Source organism: Thalia democratica, chromosome 7 (assembly GCF_965202585.1).
Source record: "Thalia democratica chromosome 7, ktThaDemo2.hap1.1, whole genome shotgun sequence".
Lineage (NCBI taxonomy): Eukaryota > Metazoa > Chordata > Thaliacea > Salpida > Salpidae > Thalia > Thalia democratica.
Genome location: NC_139171.1, coordinates 29,642,870 through 29,668,772, shown reverse-complemented (window position 1 = coordinate 29,668,772; position 25,903 = coordinate 29,642,870). Strand labels below are relative to the sequence as shown.

The window sequence follows — 25,903 nt, the reverse complement described above, 5'->3', positions numbered from 1 at the left end:
AGAGCAACAGAAATTATAAAAAATAACACATTGTGAACAACAAGTAAAAACTATAAACAAGTAAAAGCAATTAAACATTTTTTAAATATTTATAGAGTACAGATAAAATATAACAATTGGGTATAAAGCTGCAAACAAATAAATATAAAAAACAAAACATATTTCTTAATAAGTTCAATTTTTTAAACACGTTACTAAATCCTGAACAACTTATCTAGTAACTAAAATATAGTATATTTATTGTACCATCACAACAATAAAATGTATACAAAACGGTCAGCGGTTTAATTTACTTTTTAATTCACTGTTTAGTTAGACCTATCATAGCAAGCTTTATATACTACAATATTCTATTTTTTATCAAAACGCATTAGTAGTTTTTTACTAAAATTTTTAAAGTAAGGTTTAAAAAAAGTTTACAAAGAAATTAAAGTAATTATAAGAGGATCATTAATCCTAACAATTACAAATATCCATTCACAGGAACTGCGAGCGCAGTAAGGAGATGACGTCAAACGTGCGTCAGACTTGCCACACTATTACGTCACTGATGGCGAAGGGGGAGTGCGATTGCAAGAAGGAGGAGAAGACGGACTGCCAGGCGCTGAAGAAGGTGGACAGCCTGCTGAGGAGGGCGGGAAAGAAGGAACCGGAGCAGCCGAAGAAGGGAAGCATCAAGCAGAAGAAGCACAAGCACTGGGACGAACTGTGATTACAAAAAAAAATTTAGTAGTTTGTTTTATTTTAGAAACTCGAAAAAAAAAAATATTCATAAATCCAAAAATTTTTATAAAATTTTGTTTGTTTGATATTTGTTAAACTTTGTTTTAATTTGTTTTTTTTAGGAAAAATAGCTAAAAGTAACCTATGTTGGCTAGTTTTGATTTAGAATTTTTTCGAGTGGGATTAGTTTTTTAGTCATACTACCTACTGAGACAAACTGTTTGCTTCTGAAATGTTTAAACTTAATATATAAAATTATAGTGTAAATTTTAAAATAAGTAGCTGTTACTAAATTTAAAGTTAATATATTTAATTATTTTTACTCTTCGTTTTTTCTTACTATCGCTTTTATGTTCTAAAACTTATTGTTCGTTACAGACATTAAAACTTTACATAACTATATGTTAATTCATATGTATTAGTTTATTTACTAGTTGTAAAAAATGTTTTTGAAAACAAATAGTCTTAAAATTTTTAATTTTAATTCATCAAAATTTCAAAGTATTTTTAAATCAGCAATTAATATAATTAGAAGCTACTTAACTTAAACACATTTCTAATTCTAAGTACTTTGCATAAAAACTTTAATAAAAAAATATTTGTAGTAAGTTGGTAGTCAAATCTAAGTTATTGAATTTCAAGCACAACTTCTTGTTAGTAAAATTGAAATATTTTTATTTTCAAGGTTTTGCTAAAGTGGGCTATATTCTTCTTAAAATGGCTTTTTGACTATGTTATTAGAGGGAAATAGTTAATATGGGGAATAAATGTAATGGTATTAAAGTAGTCAAGGTGCAATTTCTGATAAAGAGGTGCGATTGTTTTTTCTAATGACTAATTCTGTAAATTGGTTTAAGCTGATAGTTTAAAGGAAGATTAATATTTTAAAGTTCTTATTATTCGATTCAAAGTCAACAAAAATAAACTACTACAATAGAATATATATATTCGTTTTTTTTTTCAAACAAACTGAAACTGTATTGAAATATTTATTTTATAAATATACTTACCTATCAAATGCTATATTAAAGCAAAGTTGTGTGATTAATGCATAAACCTAAACACTCTAAATTAAACGCATTTTTTTATTATTAGACGAAAGTCGATCCAAGTATATAAAACACTAAAACTTTTAAAGCTGTTCGGTTAATAGAAAAATATTATATGGCAACTACAGTACAAAGTGTTAAGGTTTCAAAGGGGTGTGCAAATCGATAACCGAAAGGTTTTTCGTGCACTAGGTCCTAGGATCAAATGTTTTGAGCGCTTTTTGTCGTTCAATAAACTAAAAAAACATATAAAATAAAAATAAATTTTAATTGATAGTACATATGACGTTTTTTGCTACTTAAACTACTGTAGAAGTAACAAAGAAGTGAGATAAGAACAGTTATGGTTGTATTAATTTTACTAGCTTTAGACTCAATCTATTACAAAAGTAATAATCTAGATAGCACGAACATGTAGTTAAAACTTAAATAAACTTGTTTAAATTTTCTTTGACTGCAATTTAATTTATAAATTGAATTTTTCACTTAAAAACACGGTCATTTAACAATTTTTTAGTCTTTATTCAAATTAAAGTTTTTGTAAGCGTAGAAAGGAAAACAAGTATTAGACTATTTGTAGAGTTGAAGGTAAACAAAGCATTTATAAAAAAATTCTTAGACTTTTTTTAAATTAAGCACACAATTTTTTACGTTGTAACACAACAATAGTAAATTTTATTTCTTTTTGAACTTGAAAGTTTAAAAAAAAATTATGTCCTATAACTAAACATTATAAAGGGACTTAAATTATTTAGTTTTGAAGTATTACAATAAGGTCTGTACCAACTTTTCATTTATACACTAGGTATTATTTTTATCAATAAGAGTACTTATCCTTGAAAATGAAATAAATTTTAAAACAGTTAGTAAGAATTAAAATGGAGATTTATTATTTTTTTTTTAATTTTAATCAAATCATGGAAGTTTTTTAGCTCATTTTAAGTTTAATACATACAATTATGATACAAGTTTACTAGTAAACAAATAAAATTTTCTAATAAATAATATTGTTGCGTAAGGATTTTGGAAAGAACTTACATATTATAATAAATTAAACTTTTTTTACATAACCAGTCAGTTTCCAACAAAATAAAGATCTATTTAAAGCCGCTTATCACAGTTTTAAGCTTTTTTTTTAAGTTTTAAGCAAAATCAATGAAATTGTTGTATATCAACAAAACATTTAATAATTTTAAAAAAAATGTTTATTTCTGATTTTTTTTTGAAACGCACATCAAACTGTCAATATTTTTTCTAATTCTTTGGCATTTATATTTATTATAAAACTAAGTAAAAGTAAGAGTAAGTTACTAGATCTAAAAAGGATGTAGTAGACCCAGTAAACATGAATGACATTCAAGTGGTTTAAAATTACAAGTTTAGTTAGTTACCTAATTTACAATCTTAAACTTTTTATTTATATAAAAAACTGTGAAAATATTATATTTGCTGAAAAACTGTTTGTGCTGCTTTTGGTAAAATAGCAGGAAATTAAATTATTTTACACCCACTATTCTTATAAATATGTTCACGTTGCAATTTATTTCTTAAAACTTTACAAAATTCCAACAGTATGTTCTTTTCTTTTACCACGTTAATTGTAAAAAAATACTTTAAAATAAGTTATTTTATGTAAAACATGAAAAAATATTAAATGTAGACGTTTAATTGAGTGTATTTTAATTAAAACAGCATCAATGATAAAATTAGTTCAACACAAATAAATTAACTTTAGTGAGAGAGCATATTTGTTCATAATTCTTTAAAAAACTTCTCAACTAAATAAAACAACTATTGTGCTATAAAATTACAGAGAAAGTTTTGAATAAATTCTAGATTTTTCATAAATATTATTTTGCTTTAAAACAATAAAAGATAATTGTTCAATTAAATTTTAGATAAAAAACACCAATCGACTTTATAACTTGCTCCGCTTCAAAACTGTAAAATAAAAACTAAATAAATATGCTACATTTGATAAACTTCCCTAAATAAAAAAACTATAATATTGACTAGAAAACTTGTAACTTATTGCTAGATTGTATACACACATCATGATTAAGCATAAAACACTGAAAAAAAACAAAAAAATCACCAATATTTTAGAAAAAAAAATATAAAGAAATAAAGAATATATTTAAAAAATAATATTTTAGTTACATTTTTGTGTGATAACTCTTTCTACAGCGTCACAAAATCTTTCCACTCCAACTTTTATTTCTTCAGCTTCGTAATAAGCCAGCGAGAGTCGAATGTAATTCTTGAAATTTCCAGAGAAAGAAGTTCTGTGAAATTTGTTAAAAAACTTGAAATAAACTTGAATAGAAATAGTATTTAAACATTTTAACTTCACTGCAAAAGCCAAATGTGAAAAGACTTTTTCAATAAATGACTTCTAAAAATTAGGCGTAACTATTTAATATGTTTCTATTTTAGCAACAAAACTTTATTTTAAATTAAAAATAAAATACACAAACTTCAGAACAGTACAAAGCTTTGTAAATGTATTTACATGTTGAGAAAGGTTTAAGTAAACAAGTTTAAGTTGTAAAAAACAACAACTTCTGTAACGTTTGCTTAAGTACAATAATATCAAAACAATTAAATTTCAATAGTCAATTTTTACTTTATCAAAAAAAATATTAGAATTGTAACTTAAAAAATATCTTAAAAACTACAACGTGTAAAATAAGTCAATCATTAACTAATATGATATACAAAAAAAAAAAAAAAAAACAAACAACCTTATGTTTGCTTTAATGAAATTACAAAATTGTATTTGTTTAAAGCTAATAAACTCCAAAAAGCCTTATTAAAAAAATATTTTTCACAATCTGCGAAAATCTGCATTTATTGGCACAGGGTATGCTCTGTTTTATTTTAAATACTTGTTTTGTATATATTTCAGTCAATTTTAATAAAATTTTCAACTAAACTTTGTAACAAACAAAACCAACTTGACGCCGGGAACGAAGGTTATTTTCTCATTCTTGCTACTTTCCGCCAACACCGCGTCACCGGTGACGTCTTCAGGCAGCTTCACCCACAAGAAGTAGCCTCCATCCGGGTTGGTGATCGTCACTCCGTACTTTGACAACCTTTGTTCCACTGACGTCACAAACGCACTCATGCGTGACTGTAACGATTAATAAATTACTTTAGTTTTTAATATTTGTGTTGGATTTTTAAAACATTCCATGAAAATTTGCTTGATGTTTTTGTTTATTTTTTATTTGACGTACTTTGGAAACAATCTATATTGTTTAGTTTTTGTAACATGTATTATTAACTCAAATATATTGAACAAAAGTTTAAATTTGCAAAATTACAGAATGTTTTTAAAAACTTTTACAACCCCTTTAATTACAAATAATAAAATATTTTCGAATATTGCAGGGTTGCCACTCTTTGAGCCAAAAAATCTTCCCTGAGTAACCTTAAATTTCCCTGAGTTTCCCTGAGTATTTTTCAAATCTTAAAAAAAAAATTTTCTCTTCTAACACAAATTATTAATACCTCATTCTCATTTTTCTTCTTTAATAATAAAAGGAAGGTTGTATGTGTATGCTTCTGCATTTAAATTTATGAAAATAACTGTTTTCAAAAACTCGATCTTAAAAGGTTTAAACCAATTAAAAATTAAAAACTAAATTTTTGCACAACTTTGTGTAAACTTGTTAGTTAAGGGCATAGGGAGGGTAAACACCCTTTTTTGGTTTTTGACCTTATTTTATATAGTTTTTACTAAGCTACAAGATGGTTTTTACAGATTTAAAATTTTCAAAATAATTTTTGAGATATAGCCGGTCAAAGTCGGAAGCAACAATAGGTTCCTTATGGGAGGCGCAAACTAAAACGGCAAATAACTAGAAATTACTAAAAATCTATCTTCTCCTAGGTTTTTTGAGATAACTACCTCAAATTTTTAGGAAATGTTCCTTAATATATTTAGAAATTTCTGTCGGAACAGAATTTAAAAACATTAAAAAATAAAAGTTTTGTAACAAAAAAACAAAAAAAAAATGTTTTTTTTGTTTATTTTTTATATAAAATTTTTATTTTTCATTTTTTTAAAATTCTGTTCCGACAGAATTTTCTAAATATATTAAGGAACATTTCCTGAAAATTTGAGGTAGTTATCTCAAAAAACGTAGGAGAAGATAGATTTTTAGTGAAATAGTCTAATTTTGCCGTTTTAGTTTGTGCCTCCCATAAGGAACCTATTGTTGGCTCCAACTTTGACCGGCTATATCCAGGGTTTGTGCGCAAAATTTTTTTCATTTAGCCTGACTGAGACCAATTTAGCCTGACATTTTTTCAAAGTAAAGAAAATCCCCTTTAGAAGTCATTTTAGGTAATGGGGGGGGGGGGGTTCTTGATTAGTACTATTGTAGTCTCTGACTTCAACCAGCTTTATCTCAAAAATGTTTTTAGCTTTAAAAATCTGCAAAAAGCAACTCATAGCTTAGTTACAACTCAATAAAAATATGACTAAATTGTGAAAAAAGTGATTGACTTCCTATGCCCTTAACATAACAAATTCAGTGATAAGTTTTAAAATAAGTGTTATATATAATCTATTACTAGTGTAAAAATTAAATAAATACTACTAAACACAATTGTTCAATTTAATTAAGCACTAAGTAAAAACATTATAACGAGAAGTTTTATAATAAAACGACCTGCATTGTCGTGTTTTTTAACATTTAAAATATAACGCTTACACAAGTATTAAAATAAATAAATAAAATTTATAGTATTTTGACTAATACTTAAAATTGATGCATAATTATAAATCCTAAACTCTAAATAGATACACTGATTGTTGATGTCGTATCAGATTTAAAAAGCTTTATTTTAAGTTAAAAAATTCTTTAATATTTTATTCGTGTAAAGAAAAATGAATTGTACCTAAAATTTGTACTCCCAAAAAAATTTAGTACTTATATCTTAAAGCTAAGTTTTAGTGTTGTGATAATCTCTAATGACTTTAAATAAACAGTAAAATATATGAATAAACTGCTAAAAGTTTTAATCTAAAAAGTATTTGGTATAAAGACCTTAAATTATAAATCAAAACAGTTCAACCGACTAAGCTCTTGAAAACATTGTTGATGTAAACAAATTTGAACAAACAGCAAAGTTATTGAACTAAACAGTAAAATTTAAACTGATTTTTTTTTATAAATTTTCATAATTATGAAGAATATAATCTACTCAAAACAAAATGATAAAATTTTAAAAATTTTCTTAAAAATTCAACAAAAGATTATAAGCATTTATTTTTACAAATACTGACTGATTTTGTCTTTAATAACTATATTTTTTTTTAGAAATAAATTCACATCTCAATTTGATCTTAAAAAGATTTCTCAATTTTTTTTAATCAAAAATTTTCAAGCATTTGAACTGAGAAAAATCGAGATTCTCAAATTTTTAAATAAAAAACTGATTTAGCCTGAAGTTTTTCAACTTTTTTCAAAAAAACTGATTTAGCCTGACTTAGCCTGATTTAGTCTGACGCGCACGAACCCTGTATATCTCAAAAACTATTTTGAAATTTTTAAATCTGTAAAAAGCATTTTTTAGCTTAGCAAAAACTATATAAAATAAGATCAAAAACCAAAAAAGGGTGTTTACCCCCCTATGCCCTTAACTTTCTACATAAAAGAATAAAGTTTAATTTGTTTGACATTTTAATTGACAAAATTTAACTATACTATAATAATAATTTCACATGAAGAACTCACTTAAATGCATACATAATAACTTCATTATGACTTGTATGTCTTTCCTAGCAACTGTTCTGAATGCAGTAAATAAAACTTAAAAGCTTAACATTATTGTAAAAAAGTTAACAACAACTTTCATTTCTCTAAACTGATTGATTTTACTTAAGTAAATATAAATTTAAAACTTAAAAAAACTACAATGTTAATACTAAGAATATTGAAGAACTAGCCGCAAGGCTAAAAAATTCTAAATAACCACTTAAATAATAAAAATTACTACTTTTGAACAAAATATTGAAACTGAATTAACTAAACCTCATTCTAGATCTAGAAAAAAATTTCCCTGAGATTTTCAATAACTTCCCTGAAATTTAGAGAAAAAATCAAAACTTCCCTGATTTTCCCTGAGTTAAAAGAAAAATGCCAAAATTCCCTGATTTTCCCTGAGATTCCCTGAGATTTTCTACAGTTTGAAAATTCCCTGAGATTCCCTGATTTCCCTGAGTGTGTGGCAACCCTGATATTGGTTACATTAAATACTTACTCATAATTACAACTTACTTTTAAAAACTTAGAAATTGATATCAATAATTAGGTTCTAAACTATACATCAGACGTACATTACCCCTACGCTATACAAAATCTCACCTTATGCTTCACCCTCAGTCCTTCAACGTGCCTGTCAAGGTCGCCATTCTCCAGCATGCCAGCTAATAATCTGCTCACGTAGTAGCTCATGCCACCACCCGATATGGGTATGTACGACATCTTGTTCAGGTGGTCCCTCACCGCACCGGGCACTTCCATCCACCCGACGCGAAGCCCCGGCGCGGCTATCTTGCTGAACGTTCCGTTCGATATCACGTTGCCTGCGAGATAATTTGTTTCAGTGAGCACTTTTTATTAATCTCAATGTTTCAGACTAAGTTACATGTTTTAACTCTGTGCTTAAGGGTGCATTTGTTTTATATAATTTTGTCAATAACTTTACAGTAACCTTTGGAACAAAGAAAAAAATATTTAAAAAAAAAGAGAAAATATGTTTCATAAATACTTCTTTTTTCAACGCATACACAACAGCCGTTGATTCTTGTTAAGAAATCAAAAATAAGAATCAACGGTCGTTGTGTATGCGTTGAAAAAATAAGGTTGCTTAAATAGGAGGAATAAATTTATATAGTCTTGTCGACATATGAAAAAGCTCCTCTTAATATAAATAAATTTTTAAATACTCCATAGTCACTTAATTGTGGTTTTTTGAGTTTTAGTTGTTCGTTCGGATTGAAGATTAATTTTTGTACTTAGTATTTGTACTGAAAATATTTAATAATTACGTCATTGTGTTTTTAGTATCATTTTGTATCATTGTTTAGCAAAATTCTATTTATTTCAAACCGTACTAGCTGATGATTAAAGCATTTAGCTTTTTGAAACATATGTTCTGGTTTTTTCAAATCGAATTTTTTAAATGAATTATTTAAAAGCCCTTTTAAGTGGCCTCAGTAGAAAGTTTTTATGTTTATTTCACCACATTATTTTCTATAAATATATTATTTTAGTACAACAACTTACCTTAAACTAAAATAGCTATTGAAAATGAAAAAAAAGCTATTCTTTCTTAAAAACTTTTTCGAGCAGTGCATAATAACAAACATTTATTAACCTTTATAGCCATCATCGGTCTTGCAGTCGTAAGTGAACAATCTTGGCGGTGAGGCGTCAAAATTCACACCATCTGACTTCTTGTAAGTGAGCAGGTTGTATATGTCATCAGAAATCACCAACACATTGTGCTTCCTTGCCAGCTCAACCAGCTTCTTGCATTTGTCTGTTATTAGTTAGGTTCAAATAATCAAACTTAAAGTTTGTTATGGTTGATAATATGAATTACCTTCTGCCAATGGGCACACTTATTTTACCAGATTTTTGGAGTCTGCAAAAACAATTGCATCCACTCGCAGATGGCTTTAAATACTCTATTAACTAACACTTTTGTCCATTATTGCTAGGTCCACTATCTTCGTACACTTACTGACATTAGTTATATTTACTTAAATTGGAGTTTATAATAGATGCAAGATTAATTAAACTCGGACAATTTAAATTCTTAAAAAAATGTTTAAAGGGTCACAACTCAAAAATTTGTTTATATTAAATTAATAAATGAATGTATTTAGGTCCTATCAGTATCTACTGGTCATCTATTATTTTTTGCAAAACTTAAAATATTTTTTTGAGACATGACTTTTATAATTTTTCAAACATAGTACTTATTAGCATTTTTTGAATATCTCAAAAACTATTTAAAAGTTTGCAAGAAAAATGAAAAATGGCTTGTAGATATTAGTAAAACCTACTTAATTTTTTTTTTCAAATATATATTTTTTTCAGATATGCTCTCGTAAATATTTTATAAATAATTTCAATTGCAGAAATTTGAATTGTGATGTAACCTTTTATGATATTATTGTAAAATACAGGAACATTTTTATAAAAAATATAAACAAAGATATTATTAAGGAAATAATGTAAAAAGCTTTTAAACTTTTGTGTTGAAATATAAAGTATTTGTTGTGAAATAAAACATAAACAAGGAAAATTGTTCTCTTACAACATTTTTACCTAAAACAAAACCACTACACAAACTTAAAATTACTTATTAAACAATTAATCTAAAATAAAATGTTTTAAAATTATTTCCAAAAAAAAATATCAAACAAAGGTAAGTATACAAAGAAGTAAAACAAAACCATAACCATTAAATAAAGTATTATTTTCAATTAAACATAAACAATGAACTTTACCACACGACCAACAACATTAGCATCTTGGACGATCCATAACAATAAAATAAAAAGTTTAAATATACATGGACTGGACTTAAATAATTGATTGGCATCAAAATGTCTACAAAGACAATTATTTTCTTAAGTAAGTTGTTTTAAATAAAAGTAACTTAACAGACAAGTACGCAATAAACAAAAACCATAAGAAAACTTTTCATTACAGCACCCTAATAACAAAACAACACTAATCAATTCTACGTGCAATTTTGAATTATATAAAAATATATTTTCATAACTCACCAGGGGAGTAGCAGATTCCAGTTGGGTTGTGGTATGTTGGAATGACGTACACCGCAGCTTTGAACGGGTGCCTCTCATCAACCTTGACATCTGACAGCTTCTCCAGCTTCTCTTCCAACACCTGTACACAGTTGTTTAATGAACTACAACTTGTAATATTCAAAGCCTTTTGCCAATACACGCCGTTAATTTTTGAGATTATAAAAGTATTAAAAAAAAAATTCAATTGCCTTAGGTAATTACAATGCTACTCAGTGTAAAATCAATATTAAAATAAAAATAGCAAATACCTGCAAGTCGATTCCGTCTTCCTGGAGCGGTACGCTGTCTCCTTTCATCTGTAAGTATTTGTTTATTTTAATAAAAAAATGGTTTGATGTTTGTGCAAAAGAATAGAACATTAAGTGCTTACAAAATTAAATTGGATATGACTGTTCGGAAAATGCATTAATTACAATAATATTTAATTAATTATAGGTACATTTAAATATATATTATTGACTGTAACAAGGGTAATTTTGCATGACTTTGGTTTTATTAAATATTTAAGAATACTTTAAAAAGTTGGTAAAGTAAATCATAAAACAATTAGTAATTATATAAAACATATATCTAAGACTTAGATGGAAACAAAAAGTTTATGTATAATAATTGAATTAAAAGACTAAAACTCTAATATAAAGACATAACTTCAATTTAAAACTAAAGTGCTTTTAACACTGTATAATTAAAAATAAAATAAAAAAGCTCATAACTTTACTGACTTCACTAAGAACTGTATAAGGTATTTTGGCCATATCAAAACATTATAAAAAAAAAATTTTAGATTCAGATATGATAACAATAAAAAATTGTTAATAAAAACATCAAAACATATAGCTAAAATTAAAAAAAAAAGAATAAACTTGTGTGTAATAATCAAACGAAAACCAAAGACTGAAATTTATAATATAAGTAATTAAATTGAATTTTCTTTTATAACATAATTATTCAAAAAAAAAAGTAGTTTTAAAAATAAAATCACTACTATTAAAACTTTATAGCCGACATTTAGCAGGATTTTTTAATTGTTGAGCTTGGTTACTTTTACTATTACCAATAAATTTTAAATTCTTGTGTCTGACACTTGTTAAGAAATAAATGTTATCACATAATAATTGAACAAATTTAAGATACTAAAGCTCAAACATAAAACCACATACACGATTTTTTAATAAACAACACAAACAGTTAAAACATATAGTTAAAAAAAGTTCTAGTAACATGATAAACAACCAACAAAAAACTTTTCATTGAGGAACTTGGGTACAAGCAAGTAGGTTGGATCTTCAACGAACAAGGTGTGTGAGTTGTTGAAGAAGTGGGTGAGAATCAGTTGCAACGCTGCAGTGGCCCCGCATGTTATGTACAAGTCATCTCTGAAAAATATTTTGTGTTAACTATCTGTTATTTAGTTATTTACCTTTGAGTTATAATAATTTAAAAAAAAGTGATAAAATAGACAATGTATATTTATATGTATTTAAATACTTATAATAGTTTATTGTATAATTAACTCAATTATGTTTAAGTATTATCTAGCTGTTAATTGTTAATGAATTTAATTTCAGCTGCACGACATGTACAAGTCATCTCTGACAAATTAAATAACAGGGTTGCCACTCTTTGAGCCAAAAAATCTTCCCTGAGTGACCAAAAATTTCCCTGAGTAACCTTAAATTTCCCTGAGTTTCCCTGAGTATTTATCAAATCTAAAAAAAAAATTTTCTCTTCTAACACAAATTATTAATACCTCATTCTCATTTTTCTTCTTTAATAATAAAAAGAAGGTTGTATATGTATGCTTCTGCAATAAATTTATGAAAAAAACTTTTTTCAAAAACTCAATCTTAAAAGGTTTAAACCAATAAAAAATTAAAAACTAAATTTTTGCACAACTTTGTGTAAACTTGTTAGTTAAATTTCTACATAAAAGAATAAAGTTTAATTTGTTTGACATTTTAATTGACAAAATTTAATTATACTATAATAATAATTTCACATGAAAAACTCACTTAAATGCATACATAATAACTTCATTATGACTTGTATGTCTTTCCTAGCAACTGTTCTGAATGCAGTAAATAAAATTTAAAAGCTTAACATTATTATAAACCTACAAAAAGAAAGTTTAAAGAAATAGCTAAAGAAATATCTCATATCAAAGTACAGCTTAATACCTAACAACTAATACAAAATAATCTAAAATTAAAAATTTTTTTATGTCTTTTAGATGATCATACACAATCTATTTTAAATAACTGAAAACATAATTTTGATTTTAAAACAATTTCACATTACCTAATAAAAAAATCTTAATACTGTTTTTTTAAGTATGCAATTTCTAAATCAATAGTTTTAATTTTATTTTCAAGTTTATTTGCGTTGTCCTTAGCAGCTATTCCTCTTGCTAATAATTCTTTCATTGCTTCTAAATCAGACTGTTTGTTGGCATCTGCAGTATATTTGTCATAGTCTTCATTCAAACATTTGAGTTGCTTTGTAAGTTTACTTTTTTGTTCTCCTAACTTGCTCAAAGCATCACCTTTATTTGGAACATTTTTAGCAAAGCGCTGTTGCTCAAGATATGCCAAATATTGGGCCCTAGAAGATTTTACAAATTTTAACAATTCAGAACTTAGTTCAACTGTGCTTGGTTCTAGACTGTTTGCATATAGATGATCTTTGATCATTCTTCGGGACCTTATTGTCATCTCTCTCATATTAGTTGATATTACTTCCTTATTTTAGCTTAAGCCCCGTTCAACACTTGCCTGGCCATTGTGAAGCACAAAAACAGCCTCAATGACTCTTGTTAAAACTTTATACTTGCTTGGGATATTGAGTGTGTCAAAATAAAAGGTGTCTAAACTGTGACTTTTTTCAAGAAAATTTTCAAAACGTATTTGAGTGTTAGAAGAACTTAACAAATCAATGTATTGATTAATGCTGTAATCACCCTCTTTTGCTTTTAATATCTTCATTTTAATTTTTTTTACTGAAACCAAGTAGTTGTAAGTAAACAAATAACAAATAACTTTATTATTTAAAAAATAAGAACTAATAGTACAACATAGTGTTTTTTAAACTACATAAGTAACTAAAAATAAAAAGTTTATTAGAACTTTTCAATGAATAGTTAACAACAACTTTCATTTCTCTAAACTGTTTGATTTTACTTAAGTAAATATAAATTTAAAACTTAAAAAAACTACAATGTTAATACTAAGAATATTGAAGAACTAGCCGCAAGGCTAAAAAATTCTAAATAACCACTTAAATAATAAAAATTACTACTTTTGAACAAAATATTCAAACTGGATTAACTAAACCTCATTCTAGATCTAGAAAAAAATTTCCCTGAGATTTTCAAAAACTTCCCTGAAATTTAGAGAAAAAATCAAAACTTCCCTGAGTTTCCCTGAGTTAAAAAAAAATGCCGAAATTCCCTGAGTTTCCCTGAGATTTTCTACAGTTTGAAAATTCCCTGAGATTCCCTGAGTTCCCTGAGTGTGTGGCAACCCTGAAATAAATAAACTTTTTATTTTCATTTGTTTGTAAATATCAACTTTAAAATAAGTTGTCAGTTTACTTAAAGCTGCTCTATGGAAAGTTCTAAATGCAAAAGAGTTCTTTAAAGGTTTAAAAAAAAATTTTTAACATAAAACACTATAAATAATCTTAAAGCTTAAACCATATAGTTCATAGAACATTTTAATAACAACATGTTAGTACACTGTCAAAATATTTAATTAAAATGTTATAAGATACTATTTTTATTTTTTGTTACATAATTAACCACTTTGTGAAATAAAATAAACTCTTAAAGCCAAAATCTTATTACAACTTTCAAAATTATAATTTTATTAGTTAATTTCATTAATAATATTTTCTGTAAACTATAAATACTTGGTAAATAAAAAATGATAGTAAAGCAGATAGAGGATTTTTATTATAAAACACTCATTTTTTACATTTCAAAATATATTATTAAGAGAGAATTGTTTAATTTTAAAGCTTCAACTTATACATACTACTACAAGAAATGTGTCTTAAAAACTTTAAATAACAAATTTAACAAAACTTTTATTTAGTTTTTTCAACAAAAATTTTTAAATATGTTTAAAATGTTTACTAGAATGTTTTTTACATTAATTTTTATTTTTTAACCTTTATTTTTTATACAGCAGAATTTTCTAAATATTGCAAGGAACATTTCGTATAAGTTTGAGGTAATTATCTCAAAAGACGTAGGAGAAGATAGATTTTTAGTGATTTTAAATTATTTGCTGGCTCTTTTAGTTTGTGCCTCCATAAGGAACTTATTGAGTCTCTGAATTTGACCAGCTATTTTACAAAAATTATTCAGAATGTTTAAAACAGTAAAAAGCAACTTGTAGGTTAATTAAAACTAGTGATGTACGGTACCAGACTCACTATCCGGGTCCGGATTTAGCCAGATATTGTCATTTTTGTCTGATATATGGATCTGGCCAGATCTTGATATGAAAAAAAGATCTGGATCCGGTTCTGGCCAGATCTTGATTAAAAAAAAAGATCTGGATCCAGTTCCCACCAGTTCTTGATTTGAAAAAAAGGTTTGGATTCGGTTCCGGCCGGATCCTAACAGAGATCCGGCCTATTCGGTTCTAGTTAGTAAAAAAGAGCACACAGAAAAGTATTTTTTCAAAAACAAACCCTGTGTAAATTAGAAAGAGTCACTTTTGTCTTTAAGTCAGTAAACAAAGTAAAAATTAAAATTAAACACCTACCGTGATTGGCTCATTTTGTACACCTGACTAGTTTTTATTTGTTTACATTTAAACTATGAAATAAACATTTCAGAAATAAAACTTGTTGTAAAATTAAAATCTTTACTACCAAATTGTCAACCTTATGGCTAGCTGTTCTACTGATTATTAGATTAAAGTAATTTTTCAGTTTCAAAAACCTCATTCTAACTCAGGCTAGTTTATACTCACTCAAGCTAGTTTTTTTTGACTTAAACAGTGGCAACCCTGCTAGCTTAAAATTTTTGAAATTCTTAGGCTGCCTCAGGCTAGTTTTGTTTTTTATAAAAACTCATGCTATTCTTCTTTAAGATTTTGAATGAATTTGAGCTGATCCAGTTTTCAATATTTTGAGATTTTCTAGTTAATTTTGTTAAAGAACTTTATTTCAGATTATTAATAGTAATGTCACCTAAAATTGTCAACCTTGTGGCTAGCTGTTTACTTATTATTAGATTAAAGTTTTTTTTCAGTTTCTAAAAACCTCATTCTGACTCAGGCTAGTTTATTCTCACTTTACAGGGTTCCCAAATCCCTAGATTTCTCTAGATAACCCTAGATTTTTGCAATTTTCCAAAAAAAAACCCTAAATTTCCCTAAATAAAATTGAAAAATCATGAATTTCCCTAAATTTCTCTAGATTTATTTTTTTTTAGTGATGGACCAGTTTTTATGATATATATATATAATATAATATGATTTTTTTTATAAAGTATATTTATATTTTAGAGTCATAAGTTAAAAAAGCAAAGTTAAAAACTTGAACAAATTAAAGGAAATACTACAGATTTCTTTTATTTTTGACACTTGTTTTTGATATTTTTTCTTTAGATTTTTTTTCCTAGATTGTTTTTCTGAAATTTTTGTGGGAACCCTGACTTTAGCTAGTTTTTTTTTTGACTTAGAAAGGCAACCCTGCTAGTTTGAAAATTTTTTAAAATCTTAGGTTGTCTCAGGCTAGTTTGGTTTTTTATAAAAATTCAGGCTAGTTTTAAGATTTTTTGAAAACTCAGACTAATTTTCTTTTAGATTCTGAATGAGTTTGAGCTGATCCATTTTTCAATATTTTGTGATTTTCTAGTTAGTTTTGTTCAAGAACTTGATTTTAATTGATTTAAGATTGGTAAGGCTATAGGGGGGGGTCCTCCTTGATTTTTCATTCAATTTGAAGTTTTTTTTACTGTTCTTTCAATTTCAAGGTTTTTTTACTAAAGTCAAGTGAAGTGCTAAAACTATACTATTTAAACTAACTTGTCAACAGTGAGCTTGTACCCTCTTGTAAGAAACTCAGCAACCTGTTTTCTCACCGGCTCCGCTCCAATATCACAACCATACTGCAAACTGTGCTCATATGCTGTCTCGTTCTTCAATTTCATGGTAGAATTCTGTAAGAAAATTATTATTTAGATTTGACTGTGTTTATTTGAAATTTAGTAACTATGAAGATTTTTTTGATATGAATTTCATTGAGGAACTTTTTTAAGGGATTTATAAAACTATTTAAAACAACATTTGCAATAAAAGGAATTAAGAGTTTCTTTGAAATGCTATTTCAGCAATAAAATAAGCAAAAATAGTTTTAATAATAACTTAAGTCCATGTTTTATTGAAATTATGAACAAGCCCGGAATAATAAACTTCAAAAGTTTTCGATAACCCATTTTTTTGATAAGCCTTATATATTAAAAAAAAAACATGTTAAAACTAACTTCCATGTAGCTGGCAATTTCCTTCAAAGAAGTTGGGTTGGGAGCACCAACTTGAAAGCTGAAACCATCTTTTGGCAGTAAGCCGTGGCTATCAAAGTAGTTGTATGAGCTGGCCATTCTTTTAGGAATAGTATTACTTAACCTCTTAAATGATGAAACCAATGCAATTTTTTGTTTGAGCAAATGGGCTACTTTCATTGTATGTTAAAACTAAAACGAATAATTACACTCCACAATTACTTAAATTACATTCATTTTACCAAAACAATTCAAACACTAAAAACATGCAATCATTACAGTCATGCAAACTATAACCATGCTATTTTAATTTAAACTTGTAATTATACTATTTTATCTCTATAATAACTTGTGCAGATATAAAGTGTACTATTTTATTTGCCTAGTACACTCAGTACATAAACAAAATTTGTACTTTATTTAAATGTTCTTTTACAAATGCTATGTTTACAATAAGTTGTAAATGAAAATTATAATACCTTGAAATATATCTGTGTGAGAAAAAATTGTTTTTCATGGCTAGCTTGTACAGAGTTAAGGGCATAGAGGGGTGACACTTTTACCAAAATTTTAATTTATTTTATATAGTTTTTACTAAGCCACAATATACTTTTTACAGATTCAAAAAACTCAAAATAATTTTGAGATACAGCCTGTTAAAGTTGGAGGCAACAATAGGTTCCTTATGGAAGGCGCAAACTAAAAAAGCAGGGTGAAGGGGGGGGGGGGGTAAAAACACTTTTATTTCCAAAAATTAACTTTGGCTTCTGTATGAAAGCTTTGGATACAAACTACAAGCCAGTTTTTAAAGAATTCAAAAATATCATTTAACTTCAGAAATATTTTATTTTTTGTAAAAGGTTTTAGATACAATTGTATGAACCACAAATTTTTTTAAGGTCAATTTTCTGTAAGTTTTAAAATTCACTAAAAATCTATCTTCTCCTTCATTTTTCAAGCAATCTTCTTCAAATTTTGAGGAAATGTTCCTTATTTTAAAAGAAAAAATGTTACTTATAAATTTTAATTATTTTGATAAATAAAAAAACTATTACAAAAGTTTAAAAAAATAACAGTTTTTTTTCAAAAAAAAAATGTTATACAAAATTATTTTTATTCCAAAGTAACATTATTTAGTTATTGTATAAAGATTTGACTGTAAAAGTTTGAAGAAGATTGCTTGTAAAATGTAGAAGGAGATAGATTTTAAATAAAATAGTCTTTTCTAGCAGTTTTTGTTTTCCCTTTCCATAGAAAACCTTTTATGCGGCCCACTTTGACTGGTCTATCTCAAAAATAATTTAAATTTTTTTAAACAATAAGAAGCATCTTGAAGCTTAGAAAAAACTCTTATGGCCTTAATCAACTGTTTCTTACTATTTTAGTAATATTTTTCAACATAGTATTTGTTTAAGTTGCGGTACATTTAGTCAAGTATATATACAATTAAGTACAGTTATTTTCCTATTTTCCTCTTGATACCATTTTTAGGTCCACTCCTTGTAAAACATGCACTTTTGATACAAAAACTTTGTGTTCAAAATGGAGTTTTTTATCTATACAGGGTTGCCACTCTTTGAGCCAAAAAATCTTCCCTGAGTGACCAAAAATTTCCCTGAGTAACCTTAAATTTCCCTGAGTTTTCCTGAGTATTTTTCAAATCTTAAAAAAAAAAATTCTCTTCTAACACAAATTATTAATACCTCATTCTCATTTTTCTTCTTTAATAATAAAAGGAAGGTTGTATGTGTATGCTTCTGCATTAAATTTATGAAAAAAACTGTTTTCAAAAACTCAATCTTAAAAGGTTTAAACCAATTAAAAACTAAAAACTAAATTTTTGCACAACTTTGTGTAAACTTGTTAGTTAACTTTCTACATAAAAGAATAAAGTTTAATTTGTTTGACATTTTAATTGACAAAATGTAATTATACTATAATAATAATTTCACATGAAGAACTCACTTAAATGCATACATAATAACTTCATTATGACTTGTATGTCTTTCCTAGCAACTGTTCTGAATGCAGTAAATAAAACTTAAAAGCTTAACATTATTGTAAAAAAACCTGCAAAAAGAAAGTTTAAAGAAATAGCTAAAGAAATATCTCATATCAAAGTACAACTTAATACCTAACAACTGATACAAAATAATCTAAAATTAAAATTTTTTTTATGTCTTTTAGATGTTCATACACAATCTATTTTAAATAACTGAAAACATAATTTTGATTTTAAAACAATTTCACCTTACCTAATAAAAAAATCTTAATTTCGATTATTTGCGATTTCTAAACCAATAGTTTTAATTTTATTTTCAAGTTTATTTGCGTTGTCCTTAGCAGCTATTCCTCTTGCTAATAATTCTTTCATTGCTTCTAAATCAGACTGTTTGTTGGCATTTGCAGTATATTTGTCATAGTCTTCATTCAAACATTTGAGTTGCTTTGTAAGTTTACTTTTTTGTTCTCCTAACTTGTTCTAAGCATCACCTTTATTTGGAACATTTTTAGCAAAGCACTGTCGCTCAAGATATGCCAAATATTGGGCCCTAGAAGATTTTACAAATTTTAACAATTCAGAACTTAGTTCAACTGAGCTTGGTTCTAGACTGTTTGCATATAGATGATCTTTGATCATTCTTCGGGACCTTATTGTCATCTCTCCAATATTAGTTGATATTACTTAGTTATTTAAGCTAAAGCCCCATTCAACACTTGCCTGGCCATTGTGAAGCACAAAAACAGCCTCAAGGACTCTTGTTAAATCTTTATACTTGCTTGGGATATCGAATGTGTCAAAATAAAAGGTGTCTAAACTGTGACTTTTTTCAAGAAAATTTTCAAAACGTATTTGAGTGTTAGAAGAACTTAACAAATCAATGTATTGATTAATGCTGTCATCACCCTCTTTTGCTTTTAGTATCTTCATGCTGACAAGTTGTTGGACCAACCTTGTAAAGTTTCTGACACAACGAACTTTACCCATTCCAATTAGACATGCCGGATTTAAAACAGCAGCCCTTCTTAAAAAGTTCAAACCAACAGTCATTCTTGTTTTAATTTTTTTTTATTATAGCAAATATAAAAAGTTTACAATCATTGTGAAATGACTTGAACAAAATGTTAGAAACTTTACCTTGATTTAGCAAATCTTGAATTAAAGTAGAAGCAGCACATCCTAACTCTACATCTTTTTTGTGAAAACTTTTATTTTGAAAATGCTCATTGTTTAGTTCAAGTAGCTTTTTTCCATTTGAATGGGCTTCCATGAAAGAAGTAGTAAAAACAATTATCATTAACTTGTATACTAACTTCTGTATATCATCATACATGAAAAGAATGCTTAGGCTGTTTTGAATACTAAGCTTGGCGTGGAATACTAAGAATATTGAAGAACTAGCCGCAAAGCTAAAAAAAACTCTAAATAACCAGTTAAATAATAAAAATTACTACTTTTGAACAAAATACTGAAACTGGATTAACTAAACCTCATTCTAGATCTAGAAAAAAATTTCCCTGAGATTTTCAAAAACTTCCATGCAATTTAGAGAAGAAATCAAAACGTCCCTGAGTTTCCCTGAGTTAAAAGAAAAATGCCAAAATTCCCTGAGTTTCCCTGAGATTTTCTACAGTTTGAAAATTCCCTGAGATTCCCTGAGTTCCCTGAGTGTGTGGCAACCCTGTCTATACTACTATTTTATAGGTACACTTTTGCATTGAGTGTTTCAGGTTGTGTTAAAAGTTTGCATTCTATAGAAAGATTACAACATGTAAAACTAATTTATTATTTTAATATAAAACTGAAAGTATTTCAATACTTTGTCTGACAAAAAGAAAATATCTTGAAATTCAAAAAATTCAAACTTTTTTCCAGAAACTTAAGCTGAGAAGAAGTAATGTGTATCTTATATTTAAAAACATTAGAGGTGTAGAAGTAATAATAGATAAAAAGTAAATATGATTAAAACCCAAAGTCAGAAGTTTACAACCTATAGAATTTTCAATCCAAAATTGCTGATTTCAACTTATTTAAAAAAAATTTTGTAAAAATATAAGTATGTACTTTTAAAAGACGAACAAAATAACAAACAGCAAAAATTCACCATAACAAATAAGTAATTGACTTATAATTTTGGCCCTGGTCCAAAAGCTATTAAGTCCTCCTCTAAGCAAATAAACGAACAATGGTGTTAAAAAACTGGATTATTGAATTTTGAAAAAAAGTGAAAAATAAGAACTTCAAAGAACTGCATTAACAAAAACAAATTTGTGCATAATTTTGTTCACAAAATATTGTTTTAATAAATAAAGTGGTATTATTTTATGACTTACAACTTGATTGTGACAACATGCAACTAAGTAAATAAAACTTTAACAAAAACTTGAATAAATTTTAAAAACATGCATTGTTGAGGCAAAAGTACATTAAAAACAAACTTATTTTCAAATTTATCTTACATGAAAAGTTGTAAGGATAAACTATAAGTTGCTTTACAAAAACTACACAAATTCATATAAATTAGTAATCTGTAATCATTTTTGAATAAGTTTAGGTAACTCCCTAGGATGATGTTGCACCAATATCAAAGTGAAAATTCATTCTATTTTTTGTTTTTTCTTAACTACAGTTTTCTGCTAGAAATTAATGGTTTAATCTAAAAAGATACTTTGTTTTAAACAAGCTTTATAAATACATAGTAAGAATTAAATCTATTTATGATTAAATAAAATATTTAATTAACTTTATTTTACAATATTGTAATCAATATAAACTATTGTTTTGATATAGTCCTTATATTGTCAAATAAAAGCAATTAAATATTCAAGTTATACTAGTTTACAAAAAATTAGTTTAACTTTACTTATGTATTAATAAAATATATATTTTAGCCTGAAAATATGGTTAAAATATATTTTCACTTTGATGTTGGTGCAACATCATCCTAGGGAATTACAAAAGTTTCTGTACGCTTTTTTTAATATTTCAATATTTTAGAAACTTTAGTTCCAATAAATCACTTTTTTAACTTTAAGTTAATAATTTAATAACTTAGACTTCAATTTCTTAGAAAATATTCCTTAACTACTTATGAAGTATTTAAACACGTCTTAAACTTATGAAATGATACATACTAAACATTTTTATTATCTAAGATAAATATCAGTAAAGGTCAGTTTAATTTTATCACTTAGTTTGCAAACTTTGTAAAGTCACAGTTTTGTTTGTTACTTAAGGATTAAGAGTTGTCATGCTGCAATATCAATGCTTGTAAAATACTAAAATGGATTATTAATAATTTGGAAAATAGAAAAATGTACATATGGTGCTTACAATATTAGTTGTTCGTATTTAAAAACAACTTGCTAATAATTTATATCTATTCTATTCTGATTCACTGAAAGTCAACTTATTTGATTCCTATTTATAGTATTTTAATATTTTTCTTTTTGTTTTTATTTTATTAATTTTGTAGTAGTAGTAATTAAATACTTCAAAAAGCTATACTTGTTTACCCTAAAACCTTTGTAGATTAGTTGTAGAAAGCAATTTTTATTAATAAGCATTTAAGGGAAGAAAAAAGTAAAAGAAATCATTTTAAGACATTGTATTTTTAAGCTTCTCTAAAAGTTCAACAACAAAATAAAAAAATAAAAACTATTATTTTTTTTCAATGTGCTTTTGCAAGCCCGATTTTAATCTTCTTGAATACTTTACTGAACTTTTGTAAGTTATTTTTTTAAAAGTAACTAAGAATATTTTTTCAACTATTGGTTTTATTCGTTGTAAATCTCTATCATTGTTAAATTTTTTATTTTATAAATTTGAAATCAACATTACATTATTAAATTTTGCTTCTACAATTAAACAAGTCGTGATGATTAGCGAAGCGAGCACCAACGGTCAATTATTTATAAATAAATTTTTATAAATAAATATCGAAATTATATATTTATATATATAAATAAGTATAAAAAGATATAATATACTACATACTCTACTTTTAACGATCAGTTAGTTTATTTTTATAATGCGAAAAGAAAATTTATCTTTGAGCGATTTGAACGCACAATACGTCAGTTTATCGCATTTGGAAGTTAATGTAGTAACATTAAACGACTAAACTAATACATTGACAATGTATATTGTATACCTAACACACCCTATAAACTTCCTCTAATTGTTGTATTAAATAGTTTGTTTTATTAGTTTTGGGAAAAGTTATATTCTAACTTATATTAAAATATTTTAACTCCAAGCCTGAATATCAATTTTTGTAATCTTTTTTTGAAAGTAAAGTCGTTTACTATAAACGTCTGAGTAATTTACAGTTTTTTTAATTTAAGACTTTTACGTGCTTTTGTTGAATAAATGCTTACATGTGGAGTTTCTTTTGAAACTTCAGTTTTGTAATAAAATATGCTTGTAAGTTAATGCTTCAAACAAACAAAGTTCTTAGTTGTTTTTGATTTTAACAAGTTTTTATAGGAAGAATATTCTCAACAATAAAATTATTAATAAGATTACTTAATTATTACTTTTGTTAGCTTTAATTGTTATTAATACAATGTATTAACTATGAAGTTAAATATAAGTTCATTTAACAAAGCTTGTGTATGTTTTAAAACTAACAACCAACTAAAGTCACTTGACGCTTAAAGGTATTTATGATGAAGCGAATGTCTACTTATCAAAGTAGAAAAAGTAAACAAAAACCACAGATATAAAAGTAATTAAATGGAGCTAACAAAGCATGTTTTTTTTTAATTTTAATTAAGAAAAATACTGTTTGAAGGTTCTTATGATGTAGTTTGTTCTATAAAAAAATATTTAAATGTGTTTTAAATAATATTTCAAAACATTAAACTAAGAAATTATTTAAAAACTAATCTATTTATTCTTATCAATTTTATGTTAATTAATTATAAACTAAAAAAAAAGACTTTTGTACTTAAAACATTCTTTAAGCAAAATAAAAACAATTTATGACAGTTGTTTACTACGACAAATTGAAACTAAAAATACTTTTAAATAATAAAAAAAACAGTATTGTTTTCAATTAAGTTAGTTTCACTAAATTTTCGACAGGTATTAATCAAAGATTTTTACAAATATGTCATCATCTAAAAATCGGTTTACTGGTAATCCTAGAAAGACAATTGATGAATATTTGCACGAAAAAGCTCCTGAAAAGAAAACATGTGATCAACACGTGGCCACTGAATCAACTTCTTCATAAAAAAGTTTTCCTATAACCCTTATTATGAAAAGGTCCAGAAATGAGTTTAGAAAGTTATCAGAAAACCCACCAGCTGACATAAGAGTTCAACTTAAGGAAGACTTTCAGTTTAACTGGAAAGCAACTGTTAAAGGACCTTCTGACTATCTTTATAAAGGAGGAACTTTCTTGTCAGATTTGAGTTTTAAAAGGTATCAATTTCAGTTACCCAAAGTTACTTGTAAACTAAAGTCTACCACTGTAATGTAGGTTCTGACGGTTGACTTTAAATCGCCATTCTTGATGATTCTAAATGGCTTGGTGGTACATCTGTGAAGGAGATTTTGTTGTCTTCTTTAATACTTCTGAAAAACTGTGATCCTGAAAGGCCTTTTCGTCAAAAAATAGCACTTCAGTACGTCAACAACCGCGAACAACATGACAGAATTTGCAGGAATGGACAATGAGTAATTTGCTTAATTATCATTCAAAGTTTATATTTATGTACTTGTTCTGTTTGAGTCATTTTAACTCGTTTATTTTAATTTTCAAAATTTTTGTTTTATTAATAAACTAAGTTTAAAATAAATACGGCTGTTTCATTTTATCACTTTGAAACCAAAAGTTCTAGTATAAAATATATTGTTAAAATTTTTATAAAGTGAAGGTTTCAGTATATACAAAATAGTCGTCTATGGCTAAAAACTTTTGTGCTTAAAATTATGAACCTATTTTTAGTTAAAAGTTAATCGATTTGTTTTCTTTTAGGCAGGTTGTTAATACTTACAAGATATTGGTAGGAGTTAATATCAGGTAGTACAAAACTAATTCTTGTATTTTAGTTATAAAACTTATAAAAGTTGTATGAAAGTAGTTAGGATGTTTAAAACTTGTAAAAAGATTAAACAAAAATTATGAGATATTTGTTAATAAATAATTATAAATAATTGTCTAACAACAACTTATTGTAAAATCAAAAATATTACTGCTTAGTTATGCTAAATAAAACTAAAAAGTAACGCAAGTTCAGAAATTAAACAATTATCTATAAAACTTTAGAAATTATTATCATTCTTTAAAAAATAAATCAAAAAATACAAGAATTTTTTAAAATAAAATCGTAAGACCTATTTTTTGAGATTATAGTTTAGATTCGTTAGTAAAGTTTTATATAATTATAATTAAGCTACTTTTATATTTTTCTATTCATAAAAATTAAACACGGTATTTTGTGTCAAAAAAATAAAAACGTGTTTTAGTCTGTGATTTGTTTTAGTAATATAACAAGTATAGGAGTAGCTTAGTAAAATTACCAGACAATTCAATTGATATTATATTTACACTTGTCACCAATTTATAGTAACAAGTTTATATGTTAAAATATATTAACCACTGATTAGATATATTCTAAATGTTAAACTTTAGATATGATACAACTATCACATCACAGTATATCTGGACAACGCAACTATCAAATCGCAGTAGATCTCGACAATACAACTATTACATCTCAGTGGATGGCAATGTTACAACTATT

General features: G+C 26.3%; 1 protein-coding gene across 2 annotated transcripts; it reads right to left on the bottom strand.

Moving 5' to 3' along the window:
- Window positions 1–569: 569 nt before the first annotated feature.
- On the bottom strand, window positions 570–17,374 carry LOC145840150 (uncharacterized). 2 transcript variants are annotated; one of them, XM_082947297.1, is made up of 10 exons: window positions 17,129–17,374; window positions 16,671–16,804; window positions 11,870–12,008; window positions 10,881–10,928; window positions 10,591–10,711; window positions 9,168–9,332; window positions 8,153–8,373; window positions 4,730–4,908; window positions 3,933–4,057; window positions 570–706 (listed from the first exon to the last, which is right to left on the bottom strand). In XM_082947297.1, exons 1-10 carry the CDS (start codon window positions 17,324–17,326, stop codon window positions 675–677), a joined length of 1,362 nt encoding a protein of 453 aa, XP_082803423.1. In that variant the 5' UTR covers window positions 17,327–17,374; the 3' UTR covers window positions 570–674. The 2 variants fall into 2 exon arrangements, with proteins under 2 accessions (XP_082803423.1, XP_082803424.1); XM_082947298.1 differs by lacking the exon at window positions 570–706 and adding an exon at window positions 3,451–3,713.
- Between the last annotated feature and the right edge of the window lie 8,529 nt (window positions 17,375–25,903).